The sequence below is a fragment of the Hippoglossus stenolepis genome, chromosome 10 (assembly GCF_022539355.2).
Source record: "Hippoglossus stenolepis isolate QCI-W04-F060 chromosome 10, HSTE1.2, whole genome shotgun sequence".
Taxonomy (NCBI): Eukaryota; Metazoa; Chordata; class Actinopteri; order Pleuronectiformes; family Pleuronectidae; genus Hippoglossus; species Hippoglossus stenolepis.
In genome coordinates, this window is record NC_061492.1 from 19,358,754 (window position 1) to 19,375,730 (window position 16,977).

The 16,977-nt window shown below is 42.5% G+C and overlaps 2 protein-coding genes across 2 annotated transcripts; one reads left to right on the forward strand and one right to left on the reverse strand.

The window, feature by feature from the left end:
* Positions 1-265: 265 nt before the first annotated feature.
* LOC118115976 (solute carrier family 4 member 1 adaptor protein) lies at positions 266-9,414 on the reverse strand. Its single transcript, XM_035167245.2, has 14 exons — positions 8,560-9,414; positions 6,782-7,007; positions 6,475-6,603; positions 6,323-6,383; positions 6,080-6,219; positions 5,797-5,957; positions 4,908-4,977; positions 4,605-4,794; positions 4,302-4,398; positions 3,932-4,181; positions 3,540-3,623; positions 3,132-3,211; positions 2,972-3,041; positions 266-1,230 (listed from the first exon to the last, which is right to left on the reverse strand). Exons 1-14 carry the CDS (start codon positions 9,379-9,381, stop codon positions 1,181-1,183), a joined length of 2,430 nt encoding a protein of 809 aa, XP_035023136.1. The 5' UTR covers positions 9,382-9,414; the 3' UTR covers positions 266-1,180.
* Positions 9,415-9,542: 128 nt separating this feature from the next.
* Positions 9,543-14,806, forward strand: supt7l (SPT7 like, STAGA complex subunit gamma). The gene is made up of 5 exons (XM_035167246.2): positions 9,543-9,695; positions 10,353-10,830; positions 10,981-11,305; positions 12,168-12,405; positions 14,220-14,806. Exons 2-5 carry the CDS (start codon positions 10,400-10,402, stop codon positions 14,507-14,509), a joined length of 1,284 nt encoding a protein of 427 aa, XP_035023137.1. The 5' UTR covers positions 9,543-9,695; positions 10,353-10,399; the 3' UTR covers positions 14,510-14,806.
* Positions 14,807-16,977: the final 2,171 nt, after the last annotated feature.

Consider the following 16,977-nt stretch of genomic DNA (forward strand, 5'->3'; position numbering starts at 1 on the left):
TCCCCAGTGTCAGACAGAGTCCTCTTCGTGTGTTCGAGGCAGAGAGGACTCCATCTGTGATTAGTAGGTCACAGCAAAGACCACAAGCCTCTTTGTGCCAGATCATATTCTGAGAAAGACTGTGTGAAAGAGAGCGAGAGAGAGAGCTCCAAAGAGAGAAAGTCTGACGTCAAAACAAGTGTGAGTGTGAAGAAAGACCAGCGAGGGAAACATTTATGGCAGTGAATGCCAAGACCATAAAAAACAAGGGGAAGCAACTCACAGGTTATGTACAGACACTTTTTTATTTTACATTTATATAACAAAAAACACTTGAGAAGAGGAGAAGAACAGGAAAGAGGGTGGAGAGTATGGCAGGAAACCAAGAGCACAGCAACGAGTGGGATTTCACAGAGAGGAATCCTGCTCGAGGCAAACACAGCGATGGCTGACTCGCTCCTGAAGACAATCGTGTTAAAAAGAGAACTTTGAGAAGGTTGGGCGATGAGTGTGAGTGTGTGTGTAAACGCAGACACACACACTCCACTTAGCTTGAGTCATTATCAGCTTGCGTTTCATCCTGTAAGCCATCCAAGTGTCCAGATGGTCAGAAAAGCTGCTTCAATGCTCTCCCTCTCTCTCTCTCTCTCTCTCTCTCTCCCTGCTACACACACTCCTTTAGAAAAAAAAAAGGTTATGCCAGCGATCGACTGAAGCCAAATAGAGGAGGGACCCAGTTTGGATGTCAGGTGGATGTAACTGCAAGGAGGAGCAGCCAAAGAGCAGGAGGCTGAACTCAGATCAGTTGATGCTGCTATGTAACTTTACATTTTCTGCTTGATTACACAGAATTCAAATGTTTTTAAATATTCAGGTGCCACCCAAATCTATCGTTGTCATGGTGGAAAGTGCCAAGAGGCCGACTGCCCAGTGCCTACACCAATGAGGGGGGAGCAGGAGGGGGCAGTTCCCCAAGCTTCCCAGTTCAGTTTGAAGTGGAATGGTGGGATTTCTGTTCATCACAGTCTGCGAATGCAAATATCCTCAAGAGATGAATAAAAGGTTCAGCAGAATTTTCTCTGCAACTCCTACTTTCTTTCAGGCTTCTCTCTAAAGGTGAGCCAGGGGCTTCGTGTGCTTTGTGCTGCAGGTATTATCTACAGTATGAGAGCTGCTGGAGTGGACGCTGAAGAGCTCTCTCTCAGTAGCCGTACTTGTCGTTGAGGTGAGTGCGTCCGTCTCCAGTCTGATCTGTGAGTGAAGAAAAGAAAGTTTGAGCATGGAAAGGATCCGCACACTAGAGTCTGACCGAATCACTGAAATTGGCCAATATGAGCTTTTCAGACATATTGGAAAACAAATGCTGATAAGATTTTTTTTTAAGTAAACAATGCAGAAAAGATGTGCATTTATGAAGGAAACAAGTTTCATTTTATTAATCAAAGTTCTATATATATATATTTGTTTTTTTTTTGTGTTAATTTATTCACTATATGTACTCATTGTATCCTCTCGACTTCATTGTAAATGAGGGCATCCCTCAATGCATTTCAAGTATAAATAAACGTTAATAATAATGAAGTTTATAGTTTGATGAAGACATCAAACATCGACATCGTTAGAAATTACTGCAAATCCAATATATCAGAACAGACATTTTTTACTCCCCAAAATCAGCATCTGAATCTGATTTAATAAATCCATACAGGTCAGGCTCACACACACACACACACACACACACACACACACACACACACACACACACACACACACACACACACACACACACACACACACACACACACACACACACACACACACACACACACACACACACTCTCTTGTACTTTGTGAAGACACTGAAGACACAAAATGCATTCCCTCGCCCCTTACCTAAAAATGTACCACCTAATCCTAACAATAATCTAATCTTAACCCCCAAACAGCCCTTCTAAAAAGTGAGGAGCCACAAAAAGATTTCACACCGTAAGGGGTATTCTTAAAATGGTCCTCATAAAGATATGTAGATAAGTACACACACACACACATTATATATAATATATGTTGAAACTAGAATTACAGCAGTGCAGCTGTATGCCTCCACCATATATTTCTACATACTCTTTTCTTCTAGATTCATATCATTTCACTGTGACCAAGTGAATGTTTGTGCCAAATGTGAAAGGACTCCTTCACGGCACTGCAGAGACATCACCCTTACAAGGCAAAAAATGTGCTTAGCGAGGTCACTGTGACCTTGACCTTTGACCACCAACATCTAATCCGTTCATTCTTGAGTCCAAGTGAATATTTGTACCAAATTTTAGGAATTTTTCTGAAGGCATTCTTGAGATATCACTTGAGATATTAATGCCAGCGCAGAGGCATAAAAGAACCCTTTAAAAGACCAAAATGAAAGAACGTATAATCCCATGAAATGTCCCACACGGATCTCGAACTGTTGACTTGTTACGTGGCTCATATTCAAATTAATCAGGCCACTGACATGACATGAGCACAATTAGTCGTGACCCTGAGTCCAGACTTTTCAAAGTGCGTTTTATACAAGCTTATCTTATCATGGGGTCACTTTGATCCAATGCATTCCTCAGTGAACAATCAAAAAGTTACAGCAATTTCTGCTGCACAAATGAACCATGACAAACTGTTTACTTCCTCTCGCAATATCCTCAAAAATACTCCCCTGCATTCCTGAACTCAGAGGTCCCAGTTTATCAGTGTCAACAAGTGCTTGTGCAGACGTTGTAGAAAGCTGTATCTTGAGAATGAGAACAATACTAGCTCCTGAGTAGCTGCTTTCATTCTGCATAGATCGGATACAAATTTAGATTCTAGATCATTTCCAGGTTTTACAGTTCACTCTTAAGATTTGTAGAAATAACTTCTACTGACTTATGGAGGTAACAGTTGCACTTGTTTCCTAAGAACAGCATCAGTGGGTCAGCACATCAGTCAGGATCAGACTGTTTACCTGCAGGAGGCATCCACACTGAATAATCAGGGTCATCGTCAGGATACTCTCCTGAGAGCTGCACTGGAGGCTGTGGAGACAAACCATGAAGAGATTCAGTTCATGTAAAACTTTATTGTTTGTTAAATGTGGATGTTGGTATTTGTGTGTGAGGACTCACTCGGCTGGGGCCCTTCCCTTTCTTCTTCTTCCTGGCACCAGGGTCAGTAGCTGGGTCTCTGTCACCTTCTGCTCTGGACTCTGGACACATCAGTACAGAACAGTAAAGAAACACCACCGACATACAACAGTCACTTTAACTTAACAATATCTGAAGTAATTTTTTTGATATTTGTACTTAACATGAACGGTTATATTTAATATTCCTTTATAATTGACACGTTTAGTTACTAGTTACACTTAAAAATCAAGATTTTATACAGAAAAACATGCTAAAAGTCATGTTTTGACTAAAGTCAAAATTTGAGTATAGGATTATTTTATATTTTAGTACACCTACACAATCTGAATAACCGATCAATACATGAGAGCTACTCTAACATTGAATCAATAAAAACACGTCACCCACTTGGACTGGATTCCGGTGGGGACTTGCTGCTCTGCTCCACTGCTTCAGCAGCGCCCCCTCCTCCCTTCTGTTTGTGGCTTTGCTCTGATAGGAAATCATAGAAATTAACATTTTAAATTATAAAAAGGAGATTTGGAGATATGCACTGTTCTTTAAATGTACAAACAAATCCTGTGGTGACTTTGATGTTGCAGATGTGGGTCATTAGGATGAGATAAGATATGACCAGGAATGCAAAAATATTGATAAACTTTTCTTATGTAAACAAACCACAGCTTGTTTTTAAAATCAACAATCTGTATGTGTATGATAGAATACAAATTTAACACTGTGCTGTTTGTATGTATAACAGATCTGCTGCCACCCAGTGGCATTATGAGACAGCTTCTTACCTTTCAGCTCATTGGACTGAGCTGGTTTCTCTCTTTGCTGCCTTGAAGAAGAGCTCTCACGAGACATGGATGGACTGGACTCCTCAGATTCGTCATTAGACTCTGAGATACTTGTACACTGTTCATCATCATTGTCCTCATTTTTCTCTGCTCCCTCCACTTCTTCCTCTTCCTCCTCTTCTCCAGTGGGTGCAAGTTCCTTCATGTTGAAGAGCTCCACAGGTAAGTTTGGTCGCTTAGGAGGCAACTTCTAGAGACGGAACACAAACATCCATATCAGAGAGGAAGAGGAAAGACTAACACATAGGGAAATGGAAGTTTCACATAGGGAAATGGAAGGATTTAAGTTAGTTAGAAACCTAACACTTACCCCGATGGTGCCAGTCTTCAGTTTGTATTTACTTCCTCCTTTCATGGCTCCAAACAGGGGTAAGGTCTTCTTGGGCTTCTCCAACTCTGAGCTGCCACTACCACACCAACACACATCACCATTCCTCGTCAGTGTTCTCATACTTTTTTCCTTTTTTTTTAAACCCATAGATAAAATCTGCTATAGTATATCAGGAGTTTATCAATATCCAAAATCGCTAAAATACATTTGCAATTCACAGATTTGTGGTGTGAACCTGAAAAACCCAGCAGACAGATAGATGACTGTGGTTCTGTGTCTAACCTCGGCAGCAGCGATGGCATCTGTGCCGGCCGCGAGAGTTCGACCAGTCTGCGGAGTCGCTGGGCATCTTTGCGCAAGTCTGCTACGTGAACGTGAAGCTTCCTGCGCTCCACGGCGTCCATCGCTGTCTCAGTTCTCACTGCGGTCATAAAGGCATCTAGCGTGTCGCCCGTGGAAGAGCCAGAAGAGTCTAAGAGGACGGAAGAAACGCACAATCATGCGAGGAGAACATACATCAGTAGGGACTGTTGCACATGACGACAGCCCCTACAGAAGACTGAAAAGACACTGATTGTGACTCACCTCCTCTACCAGCATTGAGCTTTTTCTGAGTGTCTTCCAGATCCTTCTCCACCTCCGACAGTTTGACCACCTACATTACAATCAAACATACAGTATACTGAACATTATTACATTATATAACAGGTGCAGCTTATAACAGTTGTTGGTTCTAAAACCTGGTTCCATCACTTTCAGTACAACTCCCCCAACCTAACACAGAGCACCGTCATTACTCATTTTAAGTTACCGCAGTTTTTATGTAGTTTGTAGCTACAATACAAAGTTTTGACAAAAATCTCGATATCTCCTTCCGTTTGTTGTGTTTTAGGGTGTTTTTTGTGTTATACATCCCTACTTGTCGTATACATATATGATACTATTTCATTTCCTGCTCATCTTGACCAGGGCTCGCTGGCAGAAGAGATCTTGTATCTCAATGGGACCTTCCTGATTAAATAAATTATTAATAAATAAAAATATTCTGACAAAGACACAGACACCTGGTGTTTGATTTATTCAGTTTGTTATTGTAAAGGTGGAGGAATGATTGACAGTTGTGCAAGCAGCAAAACTTTATCTGCTGATGTGTTCTGATGTGTTTTGTTCTTGTGTGGTAGTAAATATATTTTATAAAGAATTAAAAGAGTAGACTAGGTTTGGTGTCTGGTTCATGTCATGGATCTGAATCACAGTGTCAGGCAGATGGACAACCCAATAGCTGAACAGTCAGGGCACATACCACATGGTTGCATATGCCCTGAGCAGCAGGACCCCAGTTTCACTCCCAGCTGACCAGAAGTTTTACTGAGTATAATTCCACTACTGTTTGACGCTGTTTCTTGTCTCTCCATCATTGTTTTTATCGAATAAAAGGCTCAAAAGTATATATGAAATGTTGGCAGATGTTTACCAATGATTCATATGTCTCAGCCCGCTCCTCAATCTTTCCGGCCTTTTTCATTCGCTCTTGCCTCTTCCTCTCCACAGTGCCAGTTCGATCCAGGAAGGTGTCATCATCGCTGTCATAGTAGTCCTCATCTTCCCAGTTCTTCTTCTTGCGTTTGCGGGACACTGGAAATAAGAAATAAAACAGGAAAAACTTATCCTCACAACAACAAGAAAATCCAGAACCTCTCCAGATGGTGGTTCACGATCCCCCTTTCAAACATTCCCAGTGTGAGCTGAGCTCCCACCTGCTTCCTGCCGCAGCAGCCCTCTGGCCTCCAGCATGCGACACGCCTCCAGGCAGCACTGGATGGCTGCATCTTTCTTTTTCCCCGTGTGGGTCACCTCAGCAACCAGCTGTCGGCCCTTGGCGTCATCCACAGGCAGCCTGGCAAGAAAGGAAAAGTCAACAAAAACTCTGCAACTCTCTACACCACATCCCCATTCTTTATGTGCTTTTTGATGTCAAAGAAATGTCACAAGTCTCTTACTTTATTCTGCACAGCCAGGAGCCATGACTTTTGTCTTCATACTCAAACTCCAGCTCCTCCCCTGAGACGCACAATGTCGATAAAAGAAGCTAAGAAACAAAGAAACACAAACACTTTTCTTCTGCTTCTCATGAAACTAGATTTCTTCTCACCTTCCCTGTCATAAAAGCCCTGCAAAGCTTTCTTGGGATCTTTCAGGTATGCAGCCTCCTGGTCTTCTTGGAATTCAGTTGAGAAGGGGTTTTCCTCATCCTCGTCTTCCTCTGGAACAACCTCCTCATCTGCAGGGTGGATTTGCAGAGACAGATGGAGTGAAAGGAAAGAAGAGAAGTGAAGGATTAACTGGCGTCTTCAGTTACTCGCCCTGAGAAAAACTTTAGCACCAGCTCACTAAAGATGACCACGCAGCAGACACGGAACACACTGTGATGTAATCCTGGGACCGGCAGGAAATCTCACCAATTCCCCACGAACACCCGGAATCTTCCTTTGATGGTTTGCTCTGGGACTTGATGCTATCGCCTTCCCCTTCTTTCGCCTTCTCATCATTGTCGTCGTCGTCGTCCTCATCATCCGAACCGTCCCCCATCATCCTCTTCTCTAGCTCTTCTTTCTGTTTGCGCGCATGCTCCCTCAGCTCTGTCACTGTTAGTTCAGACTCCTCTTCCTCATCAAACTCTGGACCCTGAAGAAGCAGAGCGAAGATGAAGACTTAAAGATAACTGTATAAGACAACATCTTCATCAACTATGGGGAAGTTTATTTTTCAGTTCTAAATAATTAATCATATGTGTCACCCTAGAATGAATTTTCCAAAAAGCTGGAAACAGTGAATACTTGGCACTTTTGCTTAATAAATGGCTTGCATGAACAATTATCTGTCAAATGACTTATAAATCAAATAATCTATTATTTTAAGTTTATATGTCTTATCTGATTTACATTATTTGTCAACTTTCTGCTTGACACAACCTCACAAATAACTCAATTTTGAATTGGGCTTATACTAATTTTCTAAACGTGGGATTATACGATGTAGTCAGTCAAGTTGATATTTATGATTTATTACTTATTTCTTTGGACAGCTGGACAGTGCCAGAGGCAAAGCTAGATTTAATAATAATATGTTAGGAATTAAAGCAATTGTATTAAAAGGTGTAATTTATAATAAAGGAGGGCACATGAGTCTTTTCTTTACTTGACCATGAGTCTAAACCTAGACAAGGAAACCAGGAGCCCTGAGCAGTCGACTCACAGCTTCTCACAAATGTCTGTGGATGTTATAAGACTGTGAGAGACCCTAGGATTTCAAGGACAGCATTTTAGTGTTGGACAAAGTTTTATTTTTCTGTGAGAATGTTTACCGATTACCTGAGAGACTAAGTTCTATATACCAGGGATGAAGGGTTGCTCAGCAGCAGAGGTTGTCACTTACGTTTCAGACACAGACTAAATGTATAAAAACATTGAAGGAAAAACTGATTTGCAGTGAGAAAATGTATGTAGCTAGGACTAATAAAGGACTAAATAAGGTGTAATTAAAAACAATAGACATGTGATCAGAAAATACTGATTATATTATTAGGAACAGAAACCCAAAGGCCATGATGAGACAAACTCAGTTTAGGTATTTTAAGTGTCCACGGTAAAGAAGAGTCAGATCATGATCAGAGGAAAAATCTATAAAGCCAAATTAGTCACAAAACTAAATCTGTGAATAATATTTAATAGTTGATTGTGAAAGGCTTTAAACGCCCTCATTACTTAAAGGGCTAGTGTGCAAGACTTAGGTGAGAGGATCTATTGGCAGAAATTTAATATACAATAATCCTAGTGATGTTTTCACTAGTGTGTAACCATCCAAATTGTACAAAGTGTCATTTTCTTTACCCTAGAATGGGCCCTTTATATCAAAACTTTATATTTACATCAGGAGCAGGTCCTCTCTACGGAGGCCGCCATGTTTTTTTTTACAGTAGCCCAAACTGGACAAACTAAGCTTTTGAGTTTGTATGACGACTGAAGGCTACCACAGGTTCTCTTTCATGTTTGGAATGGGAGGGTGAGGTGAGGGGTATTGAGCTGTAACATGCTACTTCACCACTGGATGTCACTAAATCCTACACACGGAACCTTTAAACCTCCACTTCAGTGACAGCTGTGTGTGTCACCCATGGTCATGTACCTCAGTATTTCCAGAGCAGGTGTATAATGGCTGACGCGGGTTTGTGACTCACCTGCAGGATGAACAGTCTCGTGCTCCCACCGAACTTCAGCACGTGTCCCACCCGGAGCCTGATGTAGGTGTTCGGCGGGATCTTCTTCTTGTTCACCACGGTGCCGTGCGTGCTGCCCAGGTCGTGGACGTAGAAGCCCCTCTCCTCCCCGACACCGCCCCCCTCCCCGGCCTGAGCGCGGAACTGGATCACGGCGTGGTACCTGGAGATGGACGGGTGCTCCAGAGACACGTCGCACACCGGGAGGCGTCCCACCACGAAGAAGCTGCTGTGGGCCAGGGGCACCTTGTCCACGATGGTGCCGTTCTTGAGGATCTCGAGGGCATACGGCATGTCCGCGGCGCTGCCTCCCCACGGGGGCTCCGTGTACAACAGAGGGGGGAACTTTCCAGGTAGGGGCCCTTTGACGGGAAGCACCCTGGGTTTGGATTCAGGTTTGTTTCTGACAGTGGAGACGCTCTTGTCTTCTCCGCCATTTTCATCCTCCTCTTTACGCTTCCCCGCAGTTTCTTTTTCAATAGCAGGACTCGGTGACGCGTTGCTTGTTATTTCTGCGACTTCAACTCCATTATTTTCTTCCACAGGTTTCGTTTCTGTAGCTGTTTGTTTGGACGAAGCCGCGACGTGACCGCGTTTGCTCGCGAGAGAAGGAGCCGCAAAAAGAGCGGGTTTCTTAAATTGCTCCTCGGCGTCCGGTTCAGTTTTAGTCGAGTCTTTTTCAGGTTTCTCTCCATTTTCTGATGTGGACTCTGTTTCCTCCGTGGAGCTCATTTCTTCATCTGTAGTCTCCACTCTCACGTCTAACGGCGGGGGGGCGGCCATGTTTTTTTTGGTGCGACTGTAAGAAATGTCCGTCTCCTCTGTGCCTCCACAAAAGTCAGAAAACCCGTTAATAAAGAAAAAAAATCCCGGAGAGAATATATTAAGAAAATGATTTAAAATAAAACTAAGTGTCACATTGATATAATTCGTTTAATTACATCTAAGTCAAAATGAACGGGTAGTTAAGGAACCAAAATTCCCATTCAGGTTTTTACTCGAGCTTTTTCCAACAAGGACAACAAGGATCTTTATTTCCTGTGCAACATCCGTGAAGGAAACAAGCGCTGCAGCTGAGGTCTCATCCTCTGTGTGATGTGAGTTACATCAGTGGTCTTAACTTCAGGGTTTGACAGGTTAACAGGCTAAACATGGATGTGTGGTACTTGTTGTTGGATAACTGGTTTGTTGTTGTTGGTCCATTACGAGTCAGAGTTAATACGTTTTCTGTTGTGAAGCGCATCCGCTACAAAACTCCCTTCAGATTTTTGACATTTAGTGTTGTCCCGCTGTTTGAAAAACACACATTCATGGTGAACCTAAACTTCAGACACTTTTTTAAGTTTAAAGACTAATGTTTGCTCCTGAGTGAAGGTTGTGGTTTTAATCTCTAAAATTACAAACAGCAAACATTTCACTAATCTGAGGCGGATCAATTATGTGTTGTATAATAAGACGCATAAGCATTAAAATCAATATATATTGAACCTTTACCTTTTGTTTTATTGCTATTGATGAACATCATATTGCGATAATCGTTATTTTATGGCCCAGCCCTATTGAAACTTAACTATGTAAACAATTTTGAAAAAGACTTAATCAAAAGATCAGAATCAATGCTACAATGAAAATACTGCATGTTGTTTGATATCCGATGTTGTTTGTGCTGCCCCAGTCACTCGCCATCTTTGTATGTACCCTCCTCATCCTCAGTTTCAGTTGTATTTACTTTTCCTCCCTCTCCCTCTTCACAGTTCCAGACTTGATGCTAGTTTGAATACAGTGTCTTCGATCTCTCATCATGATGCGTTACTGGGGGGAGATCCCCGGACCTGCGGGCGCACCTCCCAGCCGCAGCTCCTTTGACCTGCTCCAGCGCGAGTTCCGCTCCGTGGAGATGCAGGACCCCCCCCTGCACCAGCCCTCGGCCCAGCGTCCGCGGCCCACCACGATGCTGGACATCCCCTCAGAGCCCTGCAGCCTCACCATCCACACAGTGCAGTTGTGTCAGCATGCCCGCAGACTCCGTGGCCTATTGACAGCGGCCCAGGGTCAAGGTCAGAGCTCAGCGTCTAATGAAGGCGGCAGCAGGATGGAGGAAGCTGATACCAACCTTCCGCCACGTCCTCCCACCCCACCTATCATGCCAGATGATCTGCTGCCTGTTGACAGCAAAGCACCACGGCAACCCTTCCAGCTTCGCCACAGTGACCCTGAAAGTGACTTTTATAAGTAAGTTAATCTAGCTTTGCTACATAGATAAGATTGGATTAAATACCCTATTGAGGCATCTTATTGAAGTTTAGATATTGTAATTTATTTAAGAATTGACATTTGACAAATTTATCCCTCTCCATCTCCTTTGCGTCTTCTAATCTTAAGGGGTAAAGGCGAACCTGTCACAGAGCTGAGCTGGCCCTCCTGCAGGCAGCTCCTCTACCAATCAGTGGCCACTGTGCTGGCACACGCTGGCTTTGAGTCGGCTCAGGAGAGCGTGCTGGAGACGCTGACCGACCTGGTCCATGAGCATTACCTGCGCCTCACCCGCCTGCTGCGGGTGGCGGTGGACCGGGAAGCGCGGCTTGGGGCGAGTCCCTTCCCAGACGTGGTGGAGCAAGTGTTCCATGAGGTGGGCATCGGCAGCGTGCTGGCCCTGCAGCGCTTCTGGCAAGTGAGGATCAAAGATTATCACAGCTACATGCTTCAGGTGAGGTTGGAGATGGGTCAGTACTGTTCATAGGATTGTGTTTTTTGATATTGTATATAGATATAAATTTGTCAACCATACAAGATTTTTCTGTACTTTTACACTGTTTTTCTATCCCTTTTAATATATCTGTTTGTACTGAGTTGTTGTAGATGTTGCGTTATCAATGAGTGAGTTGCATTTAACTTTATACTTTATATTAATATAAGTTGTTTCAAATTAGATTTTCAGGAATGTTAGTATTCTATTATTATTACTACCAGTAAATATAGATATGACATAAAATAATATTAATGATAAAGAATTGTATCCATATGACCCATTCCTTGATTGTTTGTGGCACTCGACATGGTTGTCATCAATATTTCATGAAGTTCATCAGTCAAAAACATTCTCTAGTTCAAACTGCTCCAATATGAGGATTTGCTTGTTATCCGTCTCTGTATTTTGAAATGATATATACTGAACAGTCATTAAAGCAATCTGCAAAATGTATTAATCAATCAATTAATCAGTATTGAAAATAGTCAGTTTGTCTCTTGAAAAGTACTATTGATTCTACATAACTCGTTGCACCTTCTCAAAGAGCATAAAGCACTTTGTCTGACAGAGTAGTAGCGCGTATGGCAATTTGTGAGATAGCTGACAGACAGTGACTGTCCTCAGTGACTGGAACTGTGAAGAGGAGAAAGTGAAGGAACTGATGATGGCAAAATGAGCTTTACTTTTATTATTTAGACTAAAGAAACATGTTTAGTTGTTCTTTAGAAAATATGATCATTATCGAAGACTAAATCATCCAGGTTCTCACATCGTCTTACACCAGAAAAACAGGACTAACAAATGTTTTTTCCTCTCTCAGGTCAGTAAGGATCTGTCAGAGGAATACGAGCGGCTTGTGAACCCAGAGAAAGCTCTGGAGGATTCCAAGCCACTGAGGATTAAGGAGGAGCCCATGAGTGACATCTCCTTCCCAGTCAGTGAGGAGCCCGAAGCCGACCTGGCCTCTGGAGACCAGGCTCTGCCCATCGGGGTCCTCGGGGCCCACGGTGAAAGGCTGGCTTCAGGTCTGGATGCCGACCATTCTCCTCACACGTCGGGTGAGAGCTGCATTTATATTAATATCCTGCATTCATGAATACATTTTCTCCAGAGTCCACAGTCAGTGTTGGCACTTGGCTGTGACCACATGGAGCAGTAACAGCTGCTGCTGGTTGCATTACGGTTGTATTTTAGTTAGTGAATGGCCTCCTACCTCCTTGATGCCTAACTAGGACACTTCCTAATAAGATTTCTCCTCAGAAAGTGTTTTCAATAAGCTTGTTAACACAGTTTATCAGGTCACTCTTCTGACAAAGATGAAATTATATCGCAAGTCACTTTAATTAAATTTGTCTGTATTTGTTTACTATTAAGACATGTTGTAAATCCTGTTAACAGATACAGTCAGTCCATCATCTGCTGACCGTTAAACTGAGTTTGACAAAGTTCTTTCTACCACAGTGACTGTATCACTGCACCATAATACTGTTTCTGAAAACAGCCAGTATGATCAAACTACTTTAAAAACACATTAAATATAACTAGAATGGGACTCGGTTGAGCGCATTCCTCTGCCAAGGACCAACAGTCTCCTTAAATTCAATCAAGCGGCACCAAATTACACAGACTCATAGATATCCGCCCACTATGTGTATCACATTTTTTTCATCCAGATCCATTAATTATCCCCTGCTGTGAAAATGTCCAAAAATAGCCCCATCTCACAAAGTATGTGAGAAATTATTCCTGGATCCGCTCATTCGTCTGGTTCTGCAGCAAAAAATAGTGTTTCTTAGTTACTTCTGTGCATGTTGCGTAATTTAACCGACAAACAAAGTGACAGGGACAATGCTTATAGTTACAGTTATATTATTTCCTCCTTGACAGAGGTATTAAAACAATTTGTGGATTACTGCTGGTTTCTCTACTGCTATAGAAACCACTAAATTCAGGTGTTTTATTTTTGCACTGTAAATTATTGCTCAGCTATGTTGCTGCTGCAGCAGTGGCCAACTTGCTTGCCAGCTAAGCCACACAGAGTGATGATGTGTCATTAAAAATTCTTATTAAAAAAAATAATCGTATTAATACTTCACACACTGGCAAACCATTAATTTAGAACATGTTAAGACATTTGATAGATCTTTTTCACAGTCTTGCAATCTAATGTATGTTTGTTTACCAGAATCTGTCAATACAGCACATCTTTGAAGGAGGCCTCTTACAACCTGGAAGTTTTGACTTTCTATCAACACATATTACCGACATAAGGATGTTTTTTTGTTTTTTTTTATGTTTACAATTAAAAATCAATTTTCTAAGTGGATCACTTTGAGTGACGGTGTTTTCACACCTCCACATCTTAGTACAGAAAAATTGGGTTGGTTCATTTCCCACTTTGGTGCAATTCATTTGAGTCTGAACACAGTAACCCGTCTCTGGAGCAAAACAATTTGCACCAAAACCCTTTGAGTTGTCTCGGTCTCAAATGAACTCATGGAGCTATTTCTTTATGTTGGGATTTTGATCTGATCCTGATCTGACCCGAATACCAGGTGTTGTCTGCAAGTTTGGGCTAAATGTCTCCTGTAGCCAGATGAGCTTTACACGCTGGGATGTGGCTGAGCATGCAAACTGTAGAAGCCAGTCAGAGAATGAACAGAGGTCTCACTGAGGCACCTTCTTTCTGTATTTACTTTCTTGCTCCAGCCCTAAAAACGTCAGAATAAAGTTGGAATTTCAAAAACCAGACAATACTGCAGGGGCATCTTTAAACATCCCCAAGCATATACATTTAGATCACCCGTTTACTAAAGAGGAATCAATTTTGTAGTAGAAAATCACCTTTGCTATCTTTTGCTTATCTTATAAGGTGGGGGCGGGGCCAACAACTCCCCCCTGTGGCCGCAGGTTAAAATGGAGCCGCAGGATGGCGAGGACGGCCACACTTCAGGCCACCACCATCACCACGGTGTCCTGGGTGGGGATGTGTTCGAGGAGGGAGGCCCCATGTCCACCATGAGCGAATCGGGAGGAACCATGGCGCCCTCGCCTGGTGGTGCGACCTCAGAAGCCAGCTATGCCTCGCATTCACCTGACTCCTTGATGGGCTCTTCACCCGTCTTCAACCAGAGGCCCAAGAAACGGGCGAAGAAGATGTGAAGTGTTGGAGGAGACAGTGGACATGTTACTAAACTGCTCCAGCTGCTGAGATCATGGCCTCTGGATAAACTGACTGAGACGTTCATGTCATGAAAGAACTGAACTAATGGGAGTGGGGGGGGGTAGTTTGTAGTTTTTCTTGTAGTTCCTCTCAAAAAGCTTAATATGTTGGCACTAAATATATCAATGCGGTTTATCGTCAAATTAAAATTTGACTTAATTGTTTAAAAAAACCCTCAAGAGATGAAAAAAACAATCTTTCAGTTAACCTAATAAATTATAGAACACGAAAAACAAGAGGTCTAGAAGTAAATCATTTAGTTAAACATCTTAATAATTCAGCAGAATGGTTTGTTTTCCCAAGCTATTAACTCACTTTCTCCTAACATACCAATTACTGTCTGCGCCATTCATTACGATACAAGACGCTCCACCAAAGACAAAATACAAAAGAATATTTTGTTTTCCTCATGTATTTTCATCCCCTTGTTTCCACTCTGCAGTTCACTTTACACGCAGCTCGACACAGCAGAGTAAGCCACACATACACACACCTACACACACACCTGTCAACCTGAAGCGGCTCCGCAAAATTAGCATCTGTTTCGGTAATGAGGCAGAGCTGTGAATGCAACACCAGAGGCAATTATGGTTTGATTGTCTGCATCATGACGGCGACATCAATCCAGCCTTAATGGCAAATTAATTACGGCATGCATACGTTTGCATTCTGAATGAGCGGCTCTGTCTGAATACCTGTGTGACTTTTTTCCCCCTCTTTTCTTTTCACAACTGGGCAGGTAATGTTCTTCCTATGGGAAGTGCTGATGGGGTCATATGTATTGATTTTCAATTAGCTGCAACGAAAGTTGATGCGCGTTTTTATTTATTTTTTGTGGCACGACTTGAAAAATGTGTCTCTGCAGTGCCGTGGGACCCAGGTGGGAGCTGGAGCAGCTGGAAAACATTATCAGTATTCCAGACTCGTAGCGAGAGAGGCTCCCCTCGTCCATGCTAATAACTGTAAGCTGTGTCGCCTGCTTCTAATGGGAGTCCTGAATTATTTTCTGCTCTGATATTCTGTTGGAAAAACTCCAGTGTGCAGCCGAAAAACGGCATCAACATTGACCTTGTCACTTCCAGTCTGTGTTGACTGCGCAAAACGGAATCTTTGCCAGATGTGGCGTCCAAAGCTGTGGCCCTCAGGAAACAAAGGACTGGCTTAACCCTTTTTAAATCCAAAGTTATCTCAGAAATCGAACTGTGACCAATGGTAACAAACAATGTTCTGAACTTTACAGTCTATGGCAGAAGCTCTCAATTGTTTTCTCAGCCAAGGACCTCCGAAAGATTAAAAAAACATACAGAGGGCAACCTCAAATTAGGTTTAATTTGATGAAAAACACTGACCATAAAATCTTCACTGCAGATAAACCAGGTAGGATGTACACAACGTTTTCCAACTTCACTCTGCACAATAGACTGTTTATAAAAAGCTCTGCACACAACGTCCAGCACGCAAACAACAAAGGTGACAGTATTTTGTAGAACTGTTTGAGGAGGACTCACTAATGACAAGATCTAATTCTGAAGCTCTGGAGCATTAACACAGAACAAGAAGAGAACATTCCGAAAAGGAAGGTTTACAACGGACAGTATATGTAATGAATCGCATAAAATACTGATCTCCATCATCCTCATCACAGTGCACCATGGGAACACAAGCTGTGGTCATGTGACTGTGTGATGCTGCTTGAATCTCTTCGAGAAAGTAAATCTACAGCCTGAAAAACAGAAACGTCCTGAGTGGTCACTAACCGCCTTGATTAAATGTGCTAACACGCAGTCTTATTATATTGGTGCTGTGGCAATGTGACCCCTCAGTTTGTCAACAGCTGCTCAGTTGCTTTGCGCCGCAGAGAAAAGGTGTAATTACAAAAATGTCAAGATGTTTTTTGAGCAGGGGTCTGCGAGCGGGGCCAAAACGTGCTGAGAGCCAAAGAAAAGACCCAACAAATGATTAATTACCTTCCTGTGTGCAAACTCATTAATTTAGAATGAAATTTAATCTCTCCGACCGTGTTGTGAGTTTGTGAGCGGAATGAGGAATATGTCTACTTTTGACTCCCGGAGCTGGGATGGTCCTTCAGGCTGCTCATCTGTCTGTTTTTAGACAAATCCCACTCAGGATTTCTCTGACTTCTATATATTGCAATCACGTAAGAGATACTGTACAACTGCGGTGGAGCCAAATAATGAATTATGAGATGAGATGATGGTATCAAGAGAAAGATGAATTGCCAGACATACGGGATATGACAGGAACAAAGGGTCCCATGCTGCACATTGCCACTGTTGCAGCCATTTCACTGCAGGCAACAGATGAGAGAATTGATTGCAAAGCATCAGAGTCTCAGTCTGAATCAATTGATGGATATTTTCTCTTGGGTGATCGGACTGAAAATGTA